Raw genomic sequence first — 17,638 nt, 5'->3', positions numbered from 1 at the left:
AGGACTATATCTATGCTTATGCAAGGGACAAAGATATAGAATGCCAAAGGGGTTTTTTTATTATTAATACGAAATAGATTATTTACGAGTAGCGTGAGAAAACACAACAATTAGTTGGCTCTTTGGTCACCTACTCTAACACAAGGTTCCACGCTCGCAAATGAAAAAAATTACAGAACCAAGATTATTTGAGAAAGCCCTAAATTCGCTGCCTACTGATTCTTTGGATGATACCAGGGAGGCAATGAAGATACACGAAGAATCTAGCGATGAAGAACAGGAAATTCCCATCGATCTGCAAAACGTAATCGAAACCGAGTTGAATGGGCAAGGATCATCACCAAGCATATCGCGTACTCTTGGGGAAGAAGATTCAGACGATTCACAAAGGGCAGAGCCACAAAACAATTCACACGAAGAATCCGCATAAGAGGGAGCACACCAGGCGTTCGATGATATGACTGAACCAGAAAATGAAAATAGAGAAGACAGGGGTAAGAGCCAAAACAACTCCACTGCCCCTTGGACTGCTCCTTTCAAGAATAACAGGGATCCCATTGAAGGTTTAAAGATTCCAACCATCCCTACACTTGGAACTGAGGTAATCCTTACTTCAACTGCAGTTATAAAACTTGAGGAGCTATGGGGTTTCTGTGTATTAGGGTTATTTTCAGGGAAGTATCCGGGTAAAGAAATTTGTGATGATTTATGTGATCAATGGGGGGTGAAAAAGTATGTCTCAATATCATGCATCGGGCTGGGTCATATTCAAACTGTACTCTGAGGAAGATAGGCTAAAAGTATTATATGGAGGTCCATATTCTAAAGGAGGACGACAGCTACACATGAAAGCAATACCTCCAAATTTTACATTTGATACAAAGGAGATGACCATGGTGCCTATCTGGACTAAGTTCATTAATCTACCTATGGAGCTGTGGAATGAAGAAGCCTTAGTGCTGATAGCATCCAAAATTGGCTCTCCTGTATGCACAGATGGTATCACAAAGAAAATGTGCAGAGCTTCTTATGCTAGGGTGCTAATCCATGTTGATGCTGCGAAGGAAATGTTGGGTAACAGGCATGTGTACGCAGCGGAAAACAAAAATTTTATGCGATTTAAACAACTTTAAAACACATAAGCACATGCCCGATAATTAAAACAATTAATTGCGTACCTTTGCGCTTCCAGCGAAATATAAAAACAACATACATGCTTTATAATTTAACTGAATTTAAATCAATTAGCATGCTCGCGTTTAAATCAAACATTCATGCTCGCAATAAATAAATAATTCCATGTGGTCACATAAAATCATACAATAACGAACATAAACATTCTATTTAAACATATACGAATCAAGAACAATGAATTCGTGAGTTTACCTCTTGAAGCGTGAGGTAGGCGCACTAAGCAAGACGAGATTGCTATGGAAACCAGTCCGTACAATCCGGGGCAGCAGCGGCAACACGGGCCACTGCGGCGTGTGTGACTCACGCGCGGTCTTCGGGCGGCGCATGGGGATGCGTGCGGCTTCGGCTCGTGTGCTGCTCCTCGATTCTTCGATCTTCGATCGTCCTCCTCTCGAATTTCACCTCGTATACTTCGATCTACTAAACACGTGGCACTAGACACGTAATAGTTAGAAAACCGGAAGAAAAGAAAGGGGGAAAAGAATACCGAAAGGGATCAGCCAATGGATAGCCGATTCCGGCGATTCTCCGGCGAGGACGGCGCGGTGGCCGAGGAGAGATGGCCGAGCGAGAGAGAGTGTGAACGGCTAGGGTTAGGGTTTTGCATAAAACCCTAGCGGGCTTAAGTTGGACCGGGCCCAACAGCTTAAGTTCGTTAGTTCTTTTACTTGCTCGTCTCTCATTGAGTCTCTCATCTCAATGATCGGAAAATTGTAACGATTACATTTTCGGAATCATTATAATGTCCTCGTCATTACGAGTGCCAAATCTCGATTTCCAACTTTCCAAAAGTGGAAACCCTAATTCAGTGCACTTTCTAAATTTGGAAACTTCCCGATTTAGAATGTTCACTAATACGTTTTCCTATTCTTTTCCTTTTCTTATTCTCATTCATAATTCCAAATTACGAATGTTGGACCCAATCATATTGACTTCCAATCATGCAAAGATAAACTATTTTACCTTTGACCGTTTATTCAAAGGTCTCATGTGCACGAGCAGTGTGACCCTTGATGGTTCAGGTGTAAGCTAGCCGTGGGCCCACAACCCTTTGTGGTCAAAACTCGTCCCTTAGAGTTACGATTAAGATGAAGCTCGTTTCACCTTAATCACCCAACGAATCAAGATTGGCGTCTGGCAACTACGCGTCATGATTCCCTAGATACAAATGAAGTGCCTGCAAGAACCTTCAGATATAGTTAACGTACAGTACGATCTCTTCGATTCATATGTCCCGATTGAACTAGAAGCATTGGTTCATCGAGACCTCTTTATATGTTCAATGACCGTGCGATCGTTCTAAGTGTTGTAATCGTTACGTGCATGACTTAGAGAATCGATTCTCTAATCATCACTTAGTCAGCTCTGGCCAGAGACTTAGAATGATTACAAACTATCAGCATACATAGGACATCCAAGACTATTCTAGCGATCGAATCCCCGACTACAATGCACAGATCTCCCACTAGATTTCAGACTGCACGAACACTGGCCCTTGGGATGGTCCTCGGTGGAACTCAGGGACAGGTCACGATACAGCTGGTCCTCTAGTGAAGTCACGGTGATGTCTAGGTCATAAGGACTAATGGTGTACAACTATACCATAGATATCTCTACTCGATTATTGGGAACCACTTAGAGATTTCTAGGGTGAGGGAGTTCAGTGAACTCGTCAACTTACGAGCACCCACTTATGCATGCCGATATCACAATATCGTTTACTGATGAGATGTAGTACACATACACTAAGTGTTAGTCTCTTAATGGGAAAGGCCGATATCCTCATTGATGATGTAACCCTTCGACTAGGAACACGTTTAACAGTTATAATATTTAAGTAAATATCTCACGATCCTAACGATCAATTACTAGTACTTGTAATAACTGTAAGGACTATATCTATGCTTGTGACAAAGGGACAAAGATATAGAATGCCAAGGTCTTTTATCATTAATACGAATAAAGGTTTGTTTATTACAATAATAAATACGAAAGACCACAGCCACATGTTGGCTTGTTGGTCACCTACTCTAACAGGAAATACCTAAGATGATCCCACTTTTGTATCCATCTGGTGAAAGGATAGAACTGCAAATACAATATGAGTTCATGCCTAAGTATTGTCATCACTGTAAGACTCTAACTCACTCCACAGATGCATGTTTTGTTTTAGAGAAAATGGCTCAGAAACTAGACTATGTGGAGACCAAAGAATTAGAAAAACAAGTGGAAAGAACAGCTAAAAATCAGATGCTAGCAGAAGAACAGGAAAGAGATACAGAGGTGCACTCCATCATTGTTCAAACTTCACCTCTAAAAGAAACTGACCAAGAGACACAGAACAAAGAGGTAGCTGATCACAACTACATTGAACAGTTGATGGAAGAAGAGGAAGACCAACCAGACCAGACAGAAATGGTAACGACATGGCCATCAGATAGATACAAAGAACCAGAGAAAAATGCAAAAAGATCCAAAGCAAACTCAGAACCACTGCCACCACTAAAACCAAAGGGAAAAGGGAGCTGCCAAGAACTCAACCAGTCTGAATCAAACAGAATCTATCAAGCATAAGAAGCTAACAGTCTCTCTATCTCCTCACCTAAAGGACAAGTACATAGGACCATATGCCACCAAAGGAGGGGACTCAAATAAAGGAAGAACAGATGCAAAAAAGTCAATTGAGCAACCTAAATCTACTGAAGAAGCAAGGAGGGTGCTTTTCCCTCCCCCATCTCAATGATAGTGGCTCACTGGAATGTGAGAGGCTTTAACAAGCCTCTCAAACAGAATGAAGTTAGAGACTTCATTCTGAGAAATAAGATTGATATAATGGGAATTCTGGAATTTAAGATGAAACTGCAAGATAAGATTGATAGATTTTTTAGCAACAGACTGGGGGAATGAGAGAGACAAACAACCTAAGTGAACATCCTGGAGGTAGAATCTTGATTGTGTGGAACCCTGATACAGTGGAAGTGGAGGTTATGAAAACAGAGGTTAGAGGTATCAGGTTTCACCTCATCTTTGCTTATGGATTATACTCAAAACCTGATAGAACTGAGTTATGGGATGGGCTTTATTCATATGGTGAACACTTAACTGAACCTTGGTTGTTGCTTGGAGACTTTAACTATATCCTTAGTCCAGATGAGAAAGAGGGGGGAAATGATCCACAGGCGCATGAGATGAGAGATTTCCAAGACTGTGTGCTAAGTCTGACTCTACAAGATCTCCCCTACAGAGGATGTAAATTTACATGGTCAAACTCCAACATTGGCAACACCATTTGGAGCAAATTAGATAGGGCTATGGGAAACAACCACTGGTTCTCTGTGGCAGCCAACAATGATGTACAATTTCTTCAACCTGGCCGTATATCAGATCACTCACCATGCCTTCTGTCAATTAATGACAATACTGTACACAAAAGAAGACATCTTAAATTCTTTAATATGTGGGCCACACATGATCAATTCCTACAGATTCTTCAAGATAATTGGACATATGAAGGGCAGGGCACAGCACAATACAAACTGTGTAGACTGCTTAAGGCACTAAAATACCCCTGAAACAACTAAATTCCCAAGCATACAACCACATCACAGAGAGAGCATCAAAAGCAAAGAAGGATCTTGAGGAAGCTCAAGCTCAACTACAGGGAGATTTAACAAATACAATGTTCCAAACTACTGTCAAGGAAAGGAAACAGAAAGCAAATTTTTTGGGAGAGGCAGAGAGGCAATTTCTTGAACAAAAAGCTAAGTGTCAATATACACTAAAGGCTCACAGAAGCACTAAGTTCTTCCATAACTTGGTCAAGAAATGAAACAAGAGAAATTTCGTAGCTGCAATTACCAAAGCTGATGGCCAATCAACAACATCAGAAGAGGAAGTGGCCAAAGAGTTCTTACAGTTCTATGAAACATTACTGGGAGAAAGTGATCATTGCAAACCTCTTGATAAGAGCATAGTGGCATCTGGCCCTGTACTAAATGCAGAACAAAGAGCTGATTTAGTTGCTGATTTAGTTGCTGAGATCGATGCAGCTCTCTCCAGCATTGGTAATGATAAAGCACCTGGACCAGATGGCTATAATTCTTATTTTTTCAAGAAAAGCTGGTCTATTGTGGGACCCTCAGTCATTGCTGCTGTCAAGGAATTCTTCCACACTGATAAGCTGTTGAAACAGATGAATCATACAATTTTGGCCCTCATTCCAAAATCAACTCATGCATCCACAGTGATGGATTACAGACCAATTGCTCTCTGCAATATTGTATATAAATTGATTGCCAAAATCCTCTCAGCCAGACTTGGAAGAGTGCTGAATTCAATTGTAAATATGGCCCAATCAGCTTTTATTGAGGGAAGACTCATAAGTGATAACATACACTTAGCTGAAGCCCTTGTGAGACTGTATGAGAGAGCTAGAACATCACCCAAGTGCTTGGTGAAGGTGGATCTTAGGAAAGCTTATGACTCCATGAGCTGGTCCTTTTTAAAAGATCTTTTGGATGAGTTAAAGTTCCCCACTCAGTTCTCACAGTGGATCATGGAATGTGTTACCACAACATCATACTCATTATCCCTCAATGGCAGCTTACATGGTATGTTCAAAGGAGGCTAGGGTCTGAGGCCGGGAGATCCCATATCCCCATTCTTATTTGTGATTGGTCTTGAATATTTCTCAAGAACCATAAGTACCAAAGCCAATCAGGGAGATTTCAATTATCACTCAAAGTGTGAGAAGATGAAAATTACTCACCTTGCATTTGCTGATGACCTCATGTTGTTTTCTAGAGCAGATGAATGGTCAGTTAAGATCCTTATGGATAGCCTCACAGAGATGGGTGAAGTTACAGGGCTGAAAGTTAGTGTATTGAAGTCTAATGTGTACTTAGCAGGAGTTAATCACCAAGAAGCCAGCTCCCTTGAGAACACTTTGTCAATGCAAAGAGGTTTCCTTTCAAGTATCTGGGTATTCCCCTTGCTGCTTCAAAATTAAAGGTGCCTCAGTACCCCATGCTGCTGAACAAGATCAGAGATCTGCTTTATTCCTGGCCTGCATCAAGTCTTTCCTACTCAGGAAGATCTGAACTGATCAGAACAGTGATCCAAGGAATCATTTGCTATTGGCTGGCCATATTTCAACTCCCTGTTGAAGTCACTCACAGAATCGAAAGGATGTGCAGCATATTCCTATGGCAAGCCAGAGTTGCTACTGTTACATGGGAAGGATTGTGCTACCCCAATACAGAAGGAGGTCTTGGTCTGAGAAACCTCAAAGAATGGAATACAACAATGTTGCTGAGAGAGCTCTGGAATATACATTCAAATAAGAAAGCTCTGTGGATCCAATGGCTCCACTCTCACTTCCTTAATACAACAGATTTCTGGGGATGGGTACCTAAAAGAGATAGTATGCCTTTGCTTAAAGCTTTGACCAAGTTGAGAGATCAACTCATTCTGAGGGCAGGATCTCAAGAAAAAGCTGCTGAGCTCCTTGAGGAATGGAACAAAGGGGGAAAATTCAACACTAAGGCAGCTTATGAATGGGGAAGACGAAAACAGAATATAGTTTGGTGGGGCAAACTAGTATGGGCTAGATTCATTCAACCAAAACACTCTTATTGCCTCTGGGTGAGCATAAGTCACAAATTAAAGACAAGGAAGAAATTTGGAGAGAGAATTGCAGATGCTACATGCCCATTCTGCCAAATGGAGGTTGAAACAGTAAATCATCTCTTCTATAAATGCCATGTGAGTCAGCAAATATGGAATCCTATTAAATCATGGTTGAGAATTGATTCCAACCTACTCACTATGGAGAATGCATTGAAAAAATTCAAAAGACAAGGCAGAGGCAAGACTGTTAAAAGCAAATAAAGGATAATGGCAGTGGCATGCACCACTTACTTGATCTGGAAAGCAAGAAATTGCCTCATCTTTGAAGTGGAAACCAAGAAATTGCCTCTTCAAAGATGAGGCAATAACTTAAGAATGGCAGTGGCAGTGGCATGCACCACTTAACATGTTTCTGACTCTTGATGATATAAAATTTTACATTGGAACAAAAAAAAAAAAAACAAGATTACCAAAAATATTTTTCCAATTTTAAGATAAATCCAAAATATTTTTTAGTTACAATAAATAATATAATGTCACTATAATACCCTTAGTCCAAACCATCAAACATTTATTTTCTCTCACATTATATTCCTCCACATCCCCAACTCTTTCCTCCCCATCTCCATTCACGCTCATGTTTTTTTTTTCTCAACAATCGCTGTCTCCCCTCTATTTTCTCTCTACCGCGCCGGCCTCTCCTTTCTCTCCACTATTGCCCTCACACGTCGAATCTATCTCCCACAAGGATTTTGACAGATTCACTAAATAATTCTATTTTAGTGAATTTTAAGTAATCCACTAAATAATTCTATTAACTAAAATGAAGAATCTGTCTCCCACAATAATCCTTCTCCATTTAACTATACTTATAACCAAAATACTTCATGTTCCTACTCCCAACCAATTATTCTATTTTCCAAACACCTCCAATCCTCATTTCCAGAACCCGTAACTGCCAATTTTTCTTGAGTAAACTGCAAAAAGTACTGTGTAATCTCCAAATAGCAAAAACTCCTATGTGATAAATAAACTAGCAACTCTTTTGTGCATACATTGAATTGGAAGTTAAAAATGCTTGGAAAAATAAAGAAAATCCAACATAATGAGGAGTTCAAAAAGTAATTAATAAAATTAGCTTGGGTTAACTATTAGCCTTGGGAGTAAATTGGGGTTTTTGCTCGAAAATACATTTTACCTAATTTCAAATACGATTCAGTTCTCAATAGTTTACTTTAGACATGCACTCCCCCTTTTAAGTTTCACTACACTTAGCTCCCTACCCACCTGAATTGACCAGTTTACCCTTCTTTAATTGATTTTTTAATTTTTTTCATTCTCCATTTAACTATACACCTATAACCAAAACACTTCACAGTCCTACTCCCAACCAATTATTCTATTATCCAAACACCTCCAATCCTCATTTCCCGAACCCGTAACTGCTAATTTTTCTTGAGTAAACTGCAAAAAGTACTGTGTAATCTCCAAATAGCAAAAACTCCTATGTGATAAATAAACTAGCAACCCCCTGTTGAAATTTAGTCAAAGGTAGAAACCCCCATGGGTGACTTTAGTGCCGCTCACTCGCTGAATGTGCGGCTGGTAGCTGATTTTTTGACATGAAATGACGAAATTGTCACAAAATGTATTTATATGCATATACAGTAGAACCTCGATAAATTAATACCCGATAAATTAATAACCTCGCTTAAATAATAAATTTTTCCGGTCCCGACTCGGGGACAACGTGCTAAATTAATAATTCGCTAAATTTATAAGATAATACACATTCGAAAATTTTAAGAAGCCCCATATAATATATAAATTAATAATGCATAAAAATAATTCTTAAATTACATGGTATAGTACATAGTTTATAGATCTATGAAAGTTTAATACAATATAATTTAATTGTCGCTTGTTTCTTATTGAAGTTCACATTAGCATCAATCTCGTCCCTCGCTTTTCATAACATGGTTAGAACATTCGGTATAGTTTTCTCATACCTCAACATAAAATCGTTCTATACCATTGCTGCTTTTAGAGCTTCCGCTCGTGAAACGTGTTCTATAGTGCATTGAACTAATGGTACAATGAAAAATATACACGTAATTTAAAAAAAAAATGTATTTATTGAAAATAATAATAAAAATAATTTCATAAATTAATAAGTTATTAATTAATGTATAAATTAATAATTATTAATTTATCGATAAGTTAATATTTCGCTAAATTAATGAAATTTCGTTGGTCCCAACTGTATTAATTTATAGAGGTTTAACTGTATATTTTATTTTAATTTGATTGTTTAGAAATTAATTTTTTTAAATTTGTAACAATTAAATTGAAAAAATATAAAAAATTTGGAGATAGATTTTTTTAAATACATAATAAAAAAATACATAATAATTTGAATTTTCTTTTAAAGTAGGGATAATATAAAACTATATACAAAAATTATTTGATAATAAAAATAGAAATAAAAGAATTCATTGTACTTTTCTAATTAAGATATAACAAAAATAAAATAATTAAAATATTTATAAAATATATGAATTTATTAATTGCAAAACCCCAAGGGTATTTGTGTCTTTTATATCAAGTCAACACTCAAATAAATAATTGGCCGAGAATATGCTATATAAATAATTTCATATGGGGTGTTTGCTATATAGAGATTACAGGGTACTTTTTGCAGTTTACTCAATTTTTCTTCTTGTACTTTTGTTTTCTCTTTATTCTTCTCAGGGTTTTTATATTTTTAGGCATCATTTGGTTACCAAAATAGGGTCAATCAAGATAAAATTAATAATCTAATGAAACCCAATTATATTATTGGACCTTGTAAAGTCGAGTTCTTGGAGGAACTGGACCGGCGACGTGTTGAGAGAGCCGGCTTGCAATTGGGGGTTAATTTGTCAACGCGGGATAGACACGAGGCATGTTATGGCAAGACTTATGAGTACAATGAGTATTACTTGGGACAGGTGAATGTGCTGCTCACTAGGTTTGTGTTTTCTTTTGTTTGTTTGGTTTGTTTCCAGATGAATTAATAAAGTTTTTAGTCTTCATAGTTTGTTTGTAGAAGAATTTGTTTATGTTGATTATTCTGAAGAAAGTTGTTTCCACGTTTGGTACTTTTGATTTTTGAATGGGCAAAATCATTTGCCTGGTAAAGGCCTGAAAAATCATTTGCCTCCTCGTAAAGGATTGAAAACGTATTGCTTAGCGGGAATGCTACAAATACGTATATATTTGTTTTAGATATACTAGCATTTTTCCCCCCTACAATGCACGGGATACTATTTAATTGAAAGAGAGACATCCAACTTTTTTGTGTTTCAAATAAATCCAGCCCATACAAACTTATTTACAAATAAGGAAAATCCCTTTATATATACCAAAATTACCCCCAATTCAACTTCAATTTTATGATTTACACCCAAAATTAGCCCAATTTCATCAATTAACCAATTTTAACCATAATTTCAAACCGTTGACCGGCGTTGACTTTTTTTTTTTTTTGAAAACTTTTTTTTCCGGCCGGTCAACTGCAGTAGAACGCCGGATCTCCGACATTGATTTTTTTTTTTTTTAATAATTTTGTTTTTTCTTAAAAAAATATTTTAATTAATATTACTGTCTTGGCTGCTAAATTACTGTCTCCTGCAGTTATTTAACTGTCGGAGATAGTAATTTAACTGTTAATTGATTTTTTTTTCTCAAAAATATTTAAATTAATTTTACTGTATTTGCTGCTAAATTACTGTCTCCAGCAGTAATTTATCTGTCGGGAGATAGTAATTTAACTGTTAATTGACTTTTTTTTGAATATTTTAATTAATATTACTGTATTGGTTGCTAAATTACTGCCTCCAACAGTTATTTAACTGTCGAAGACATTAATTTAACTGTTAATTGACTTTTTTATTCTTAAAACAAATTAATTAATATTACTGTATTCGTTGCTAAATTACTGTCTCCAGCAGTTATTTAACTGTCGGAGACGGTAATTTAACTGTTAATTAGCTTTTTTTTTTCAATTTTTTTCTTAAAAAAAATTATTTTAATTAATATTACTGCCTTGCCTGCTAAATTACTGTCTCCAACAGTAATTTAACTGGCTTAGACAATAATATTAATAATATTACTGTTCGGGAAAATAATATTCATAAGATTATTGTCCCAAACAGTAATATTACTGTTTGAGACAGTAATTTAGTAGCCAAGACAATAATATTAATTAAAATATTTTTTTCTAAGAAAAAAAAATTCGAAAAAAAAGTCAACGCCGGAATCTGGCCGGAAAAAAAATTTAGAAACAAAAATTATTTTTCGAAAAAAAAAGTTTTGGGGGTTAATGTGATATATTTGTTGAAATCCGGGGTCAATGTATAATATTAAGGAAGTTAGAGCATTATGGATGAAATTGATAAGAATTATATTATGGAGGGTATTTTAGACTAAAGACATGGGGATGGGTTTAATTGAGAGACTGTTTTTTTTTTGTGGACCAATGTGCATTTAAGTCCCATGTGATGAGCTTTTTTGTTATTCGCCCATTATTTAAAGACTGAAAATAAATAAATAATCAATTTAATAAATACTATGAAAATACAGTACACTAATATAGTAAAATTTAATAATATAGTAATATTCATATTTTATATAACATTAGTTTTTTTAAATCTTACATATTACGATTTATAATCCAAATAAATAGAATAAGATTTGACAAATCGAATTTCTAGCATTATATCTTAAGATTTGAGGTATATTGATGAAAAATTGGAGATTAATAATTATTGAAAATTATAGTTAAAAAATTAGTAGAGAATAAAAATTAAAAATAAATAATACATAAGTACCAATAAGGTAGGATTCTTCACGGGTAAGTTTTAATTTTGGTAATTGTTAAAAATTATAGTTAGAAATTAGTAGAGAAAATATATTAAAAATAAATAATTACAGAAATACCATTAGAGTTTTTTAGGGTTGCCCAACGTTTCTTTCTTTTATATATAAGATTTATATTTTTTAACATGTTTTACTCTCATTACTTAGTTAATCATTATTTAGAAAATTATTTAATTTGGTAGTGATGATGCTATTTGTTAGATCACCTTAGATATTGGATTAGAAAGAGCTAGGAAAGCAAGGTCGGTCACGTGCTCACGAGCTAGATAGTCATGAAACACTCTAATTAACTTATGAATCCTGCGAATAGAAAACACGTAATCTAAGCCGAGAATTGATCCGACGGAAACCCCTCCAACGCTCAAATCAGATGTGCGGATAGTCGGTATTAGTAGAGAGAATACGAGTAGATCAAATAATAAGACGTACCTTAATTAAATAAATTTAAGTTCTATTTATATTTCATTGACTCCGCCGAGATCAATTTATCGGACCCAAACCTTATTTGAAGGTGATTGGGCCTCCGTAGTATTGGCTTTTAAACTGGGTCTGTGGACCTGTAAATATGAGTCTATTGGGATGGGCTAATAGACATATCATTAAGCCCTCCACTCTCGAGCCGATGTGGTAGCGAAATTGAGGGAGGTGTCGGATCGTGTCGAGAGTAGACTTGTATTCTGATTTTCATGTTTGTGTCGTGGATGAAGAGATAATAATAAAATTTTATAATTATTTTGCAATCTGGATTTGTAGGCGGATTTATATTTAAGGTGCTTAAATATAAAATTTGTTTGGAGTAAGTTATCCCTTTTGAAGTCAGTTGGAAGAAGTTTCAAGATTCGCGTGGAATAAATATGGGTGAGGAATCAATTTTTTTATCCCCATACTTTATTTATTATTCTTTATATACTCTGTTGTAGAAAATAATATATTTTCTGTCAGAGAGGTTCGTCGGATAAAATAATTTATATGATCGAAGCGGGGAAGGTGAAACAGTTGAAAATTATATTGCGAAGGTCGATTGGGGAGAACGAGATGACGTTTGGAACCGTAGGGAAGGGATTTGGTCGGGTTCCGGTAAACAAATTGCACCGGAGGAAGAAATCGGGCGTTCTGTTGACACGCGATTAGGGTTTGTTGGAGCTTTGGCTACGGAGCTAGTAGACCAAGCCGCGCGACTTTAGGGTGTGAGAGGAGCCACGCGAGTTGGAGCCGCGCGTTTTGTGTGTGAGGGAGAAGCCGCGCACGGAGCCCGGGGCAAGGGAGTGGGGCAGGAGAGAGAGAGAGAGAGAGAGAGAGAGAGAGAGAGAGAGAGGGGCGGGTGGGGTAGGTGGGGCGCGTCGGGGGGGCGCGACGCGCGGTGGGGGAGATTGCGCGCGTCGCGCGATTGGTGGCGTGCAGGGACGCGCGTGTGATTGCACATCTGGATCTCTTTCCAGCGCATGTGGGCGCGTGTTTTTCGGGCATTTTCGAGGGCCGACAACGTGCGTCTTCTAGGAGTCATAATTTGGTATCAAATGTTGATATTACTAATACTATTGATGAGGTTGGTACTAGTAGGCGACGTCTTAGGTCCCAATTTGTAGATTTTGGGAGTGATAGTAAAGAATCACTTAAGTCGAGTTTGTCTAATGAGTCTGAGGGATCCGAGAGTGACGTAAAACCGGACGGATATGTTGAATGTGAGGATGACATTCCACGTGAAGATGTCATTATAAACAAAAATAGAGGGAAGAAAATAAAACCAATTAATCTTGACTTGGTGGATTTTGATACCTCGTTGACCGAATTGCTATTCCGGGTTCTTCGTGAGCTACTTGGCGCTCCGAGGAATATTGAGATGCGCTTGCCTAAAAAAGGCGAACGATTGTATGCACCACCTGACGGGTTCCATACATAATATGTTGCTTATTTGACGTGTACTTCGCAGATTGTGCCTGACATGACCCTCTTGAAGATATGCGAAGAATTTGGGATAGGGTATAGTCAATTAACTCCGAACGTGATTCTCACGTTCGAGACGCTTCGTCTAAGAATGACCGAAGTAGGCTTACCGATTAGCGTCGAGATGTTCAAGGCGTTGTTTATGCTACATCGTGCGAGTAATTTACCCTTCTTCTGCACAAACCCTCGGGTTGCTTACAATTTTTTGAAAGCGATTAAATTGACTTGGGGAAAATGGAGTACTTTATTTTTCTATGTGAGGCTCCCACGTTCGATGCTCCCCTTGTTTGGAATCCGGTATGCGAAATTTTCAAAATAATGAAAAATATGGGGAAGCGGATTAGGGAGTCGAAGTTATGTGATTTAGAGTTTGACCCGAGTTATATGATTCCGAAGGGTCTGAAGCCTATATCCTTTCGTGTAGTCTACTCGATTTATTTATGCATATGTGCCTTATTTTTTCTTGTCTATGCTATTCTTTTTATCCAACTGTTGGTAATGGTTTTTATTTTTAGACGGGTTTATCGATTTCGCGGCCCTTCGGGCTAAGGCTACTGGAGGTGCGAAAAAACAAGCGAGGAAGGACCCTTTGAAGCAAGCGAAGTCAAGTAGTAGTAAATCGTGCGAAGTGACCCGCGTTGAGACCCCTCATGTGAGTGGAGATGGTTGTAATCATGATGTTGAGGGGGAGGAGTCGGATCTTGTGGTTAATAATGGAAACGACCCCGAGTGGATCCTGAGGTCATTCATGTGCCTTGGGGGGGGGGGGGGGGGGGGGGGGGGGGGGCAGGGATGTGCATGTTCATTTATGGGGTAAACCGAAAGGGGAAGGATTCCTTTTGGGATACAACCGATCATACAATCGCAATGAGGAAGACCGAGGGTTCGTTGGAGAGTACGACCGAAGTCGGATATCGGGTAAAGGTCGTGCTCATATGCTTTTATTGGCTGGAGGAGACATGTGTCGGGTAAATATTTGTTCTAAGTTAATATGTTTTTCTATTTAACCCATATGCCTTGATAATCTAATGTTTTCTTGCCGATAAAATGTTGAGTGTATATTTTTACACTTAATCGTACCTTTTAATTTGAGCTTTTGGTGTGTTTTAATGATAATTGGTGCTTAAAATGTGGACTTATTGTATTTTAGGTACAAATTGATGAATTGGATAAATAAAGAGTCAAAACTGCAATTTTGGAGAAAATATGGGCGAAAAGTGAAGAAGTCAAAAATCTGAAGAAATATAGCCCAGATGGCTGTCTGAGAAATACACTTAAATCTCATACGGCCGTCTCAGAAACAGAGGCAGTCTCTACTTTTGAGACGGCCATCCGATTTTTAGTACAAAATCTCAGACGACCGTCCGAGAAGGCGTAAAGGCACAGTTAGGGGTGGAAATTGGAACGAAAATTCCGATTTCCGCCAAATCTGATCCGAAATATTCCGATTTTGTAACGACTTTTTCAATTCCGAATTCCGAAATTCCGATTTCCGAAATTTCCAAAAAAAAATCGGATCGAAATCGAAAATACATAACAGAATTTCGGAATTTCCGATTTCCGATCCGAAATTATTCCGATTATTTTCCGATTTATTCCGATTTTTCCAATTATAATAATATTAATATTTATTACTATATATAATATATACTATATGTCTATATCTATCCGCAGTTTGTACTAATTACTAGTAATATGTATCAGTATATTACTAATATTTTTTTTCCAATTATTATTATTAAAAAAGTCAAAACTCAAAATTTATTAGAATTACTTCGATACCCTTATTTGATGTTTCTTTCTGCAATTTGGCTACTGTGTAGGTGATCAATTTTTTCTTTCTTTTTTTTTTTTTGGGAAAAATTCCGAAAAAATACCGAAAAATTACGAAAAATTTCCGAAAAATTTCCGAAAAATTCCGGTTTTCCGAAAATTCCGAAAAAATCGGAATCGGAATCACTTTTTGAATTCCAAAAAAATCGGAATCGGAATCGGAAGGCGTTTTGGACTTCCGAAAAAAATCGGAAATTTTCCGAAACACCCTAATCCGATCCGATCCGTCCGATTTCCACCCCTAGGCACAGTAAAGGAATCCTAATTGCACAAGGAAACTACCTTCTTCTCCATGTTTTCCATCCTATATAAGACCAAGCCAAGCACGGAATTGGAAAATCAATCTTTTACGCAATTTCAAGAGCAAAGAAGTAATAACAAAGACGAAGAATTCGAAGACTCCAATCAAAGATTTATCGTCTATGATTTATTTTATTTGTGTTTTTAATTTATTTATTTCTAGGATTTTATTTCGAACCCTATCTGGGATTTATGAACCCAATTCTATGATTTTATGAAAGTTTTAATTCCATATTATTTCTTCTACTTGTTTTATTACGTGCATGAACTTGATCACCTTATGTGCTTTTATGTTATTGTTAATCGCATGAATTGGAAGATCATGTTAATAATTAGAACTGTGGTAGAAGAGCATTTGTGGTATTAACATATATTCTATAGGAATATAGTTAATCTCTTAGGTAGCAATTATTGAGATTTATGCTTCATGATGTGTTCTAGAATTAATTGCGTAGGAATACAGTAATTGAATCTAGAATATTAGAATCGTAATACACGCGGAAGCGGGTTATGATTAATTTAGCATCTCAGGTTAATAATCCGAGTTAATTACTTGCATAATTGAAGGAATTGGGGGAGTAATAATCGCATAGGGGGAAGAATAAAATTCTAGACTTGCTTTCTCTGGCTAAATCTTCGATTTTACTGCTTTCTTGCTCTTGTCTTTTTAATTTGCTTAATTTAGTTTAGTTAATTTAATTTAGTTAATTTAGTTTAGTTAATATTTTTTCTTTAAATGTTAGCCTTTTTATTATTATTATTTTAAAACAATGGTAAAATAATGAAGTATTTAATATAGTCTTATTACATGGTAGTTGATGTTTAAAATGTCATTAAATAATAACGAATTATGTAGCGTGTGTGTGTGCCAGCCGTAAAGGTTATTGAGTGCATTATTATCATTAAGTATGTCCGATGTAACGCAACTCAATGGAGTTTGAAAACCGCGGATTCCATGAAATGCGTCTTCATGCGATGTTCCGTGCTCGACGATAATTCCCTTTCCTTTTCCAATTTCTTGTTTTTCTCCTTTTGAGTGAAAATATAATCAATTGTAAGGAAATTTAAAAAAATATAAAAACAAATTTGTAGTCATGTAAAATATATGAAAGCAAACTTATTTGAAATATTAAGTATAAGTCATTAACTCACCATTTGAAACATCACTGAGAATCCAACTCGATGGCGTCCGAACAACACGTCGTGTATTAAAAGCATCATGTAGCAATTTCCTTTTTTCAGAAGAAACTTGTTGTACCGTTTCTTGATTAACTGCAAAAAATAAACATGTTAAATATTTAGTTCAATATAGGTAAAACAGATGTATACAATCTATATAATTTAAACGTGTTCATGTTGGTTATGAGAAGGTCTATTTCAAACATGATGTCAAATAAAATTATTATTCTATTCGTACAATTGAATCATTACTTTAAAGTTCAAACATCATATAAATGTAAATGGTGGTATTTAAATGTCAGGTGAGGTTAATAACTAACCATTCGTTATGTCTGTAAGAACGCAAGCGGATCGCTTATGAACACCACTCATTCCATAAAATGAAGCATATTGCGGTTTTATGGCTTCGTCCATGATATTTTTTCCCTTTCCGTTATCAAGCTGGTCTAAAGTGCGTTGGCAATATATAAGGGATTATTTGACAATACACATTAACAATAAGTAAATATACCAAACTATAATGTTAAGTAGTAGTGTAGCATGCACACCATTGGTCACTTCGCGAGTATTCCGCGCTCCTGGGTGCCAATTCTCTTTCATGGAGTATTGTTGAGCAGGCAGCACATTCGAATTGTTGACA

General features: G+C 36.6%; 1 protein-coding gene across 1 annotated transcript; it reads left to right on the top strand.

Annotated features, from left to right (window-relative positions):
* The first annotated feature begins 4,097 nt into the window (after nt 1-4,097).
* Nucleotides 4,098-15,513, top strand: LOC148770166 (uncharacterized). The gene is made up of 8 exons (XM_088819022.1): nt 4,098-4,616; nt 5,030-5,804; nt 6,003-6,067; nt 6,205-6,837; nt 12,685-12,819; nt 13,673-13,844; nt 14,202-14,427; nt 15,510-15,513. Exons 1-8 carry the CDS (start codon nt 4,098-4,100, stop codon nt 15,511-15,513), a joined length of 2,529 nt encoding a protein of 842 aa, XP_088675148.1.
* The last annotated feature ends 2,125 nt before the right edge of the window (nt 15,514-17,638 follow it).

Source organism: Erythranthe guttata, chromosome 6, assembly GCF_056151865.1.
Source record: "Erythranthe guttata isolate IM_541 chromosome 6, IM_541, whole genome shotgun sequence".
NCBI classification, from domain to species: domain Eukaryota; kingdom Viridiplantae; phylum Streptophyta; class Magnoliopsida; order Lamiales; family Phrymaceae; genus Erythranthe; species Erythranthe guttata.
The sequence above is the reverse complement of the archived record's forward strand: the minus strand, read 5'-3'. Positions and strand labels throughout refer to the sequence as shown.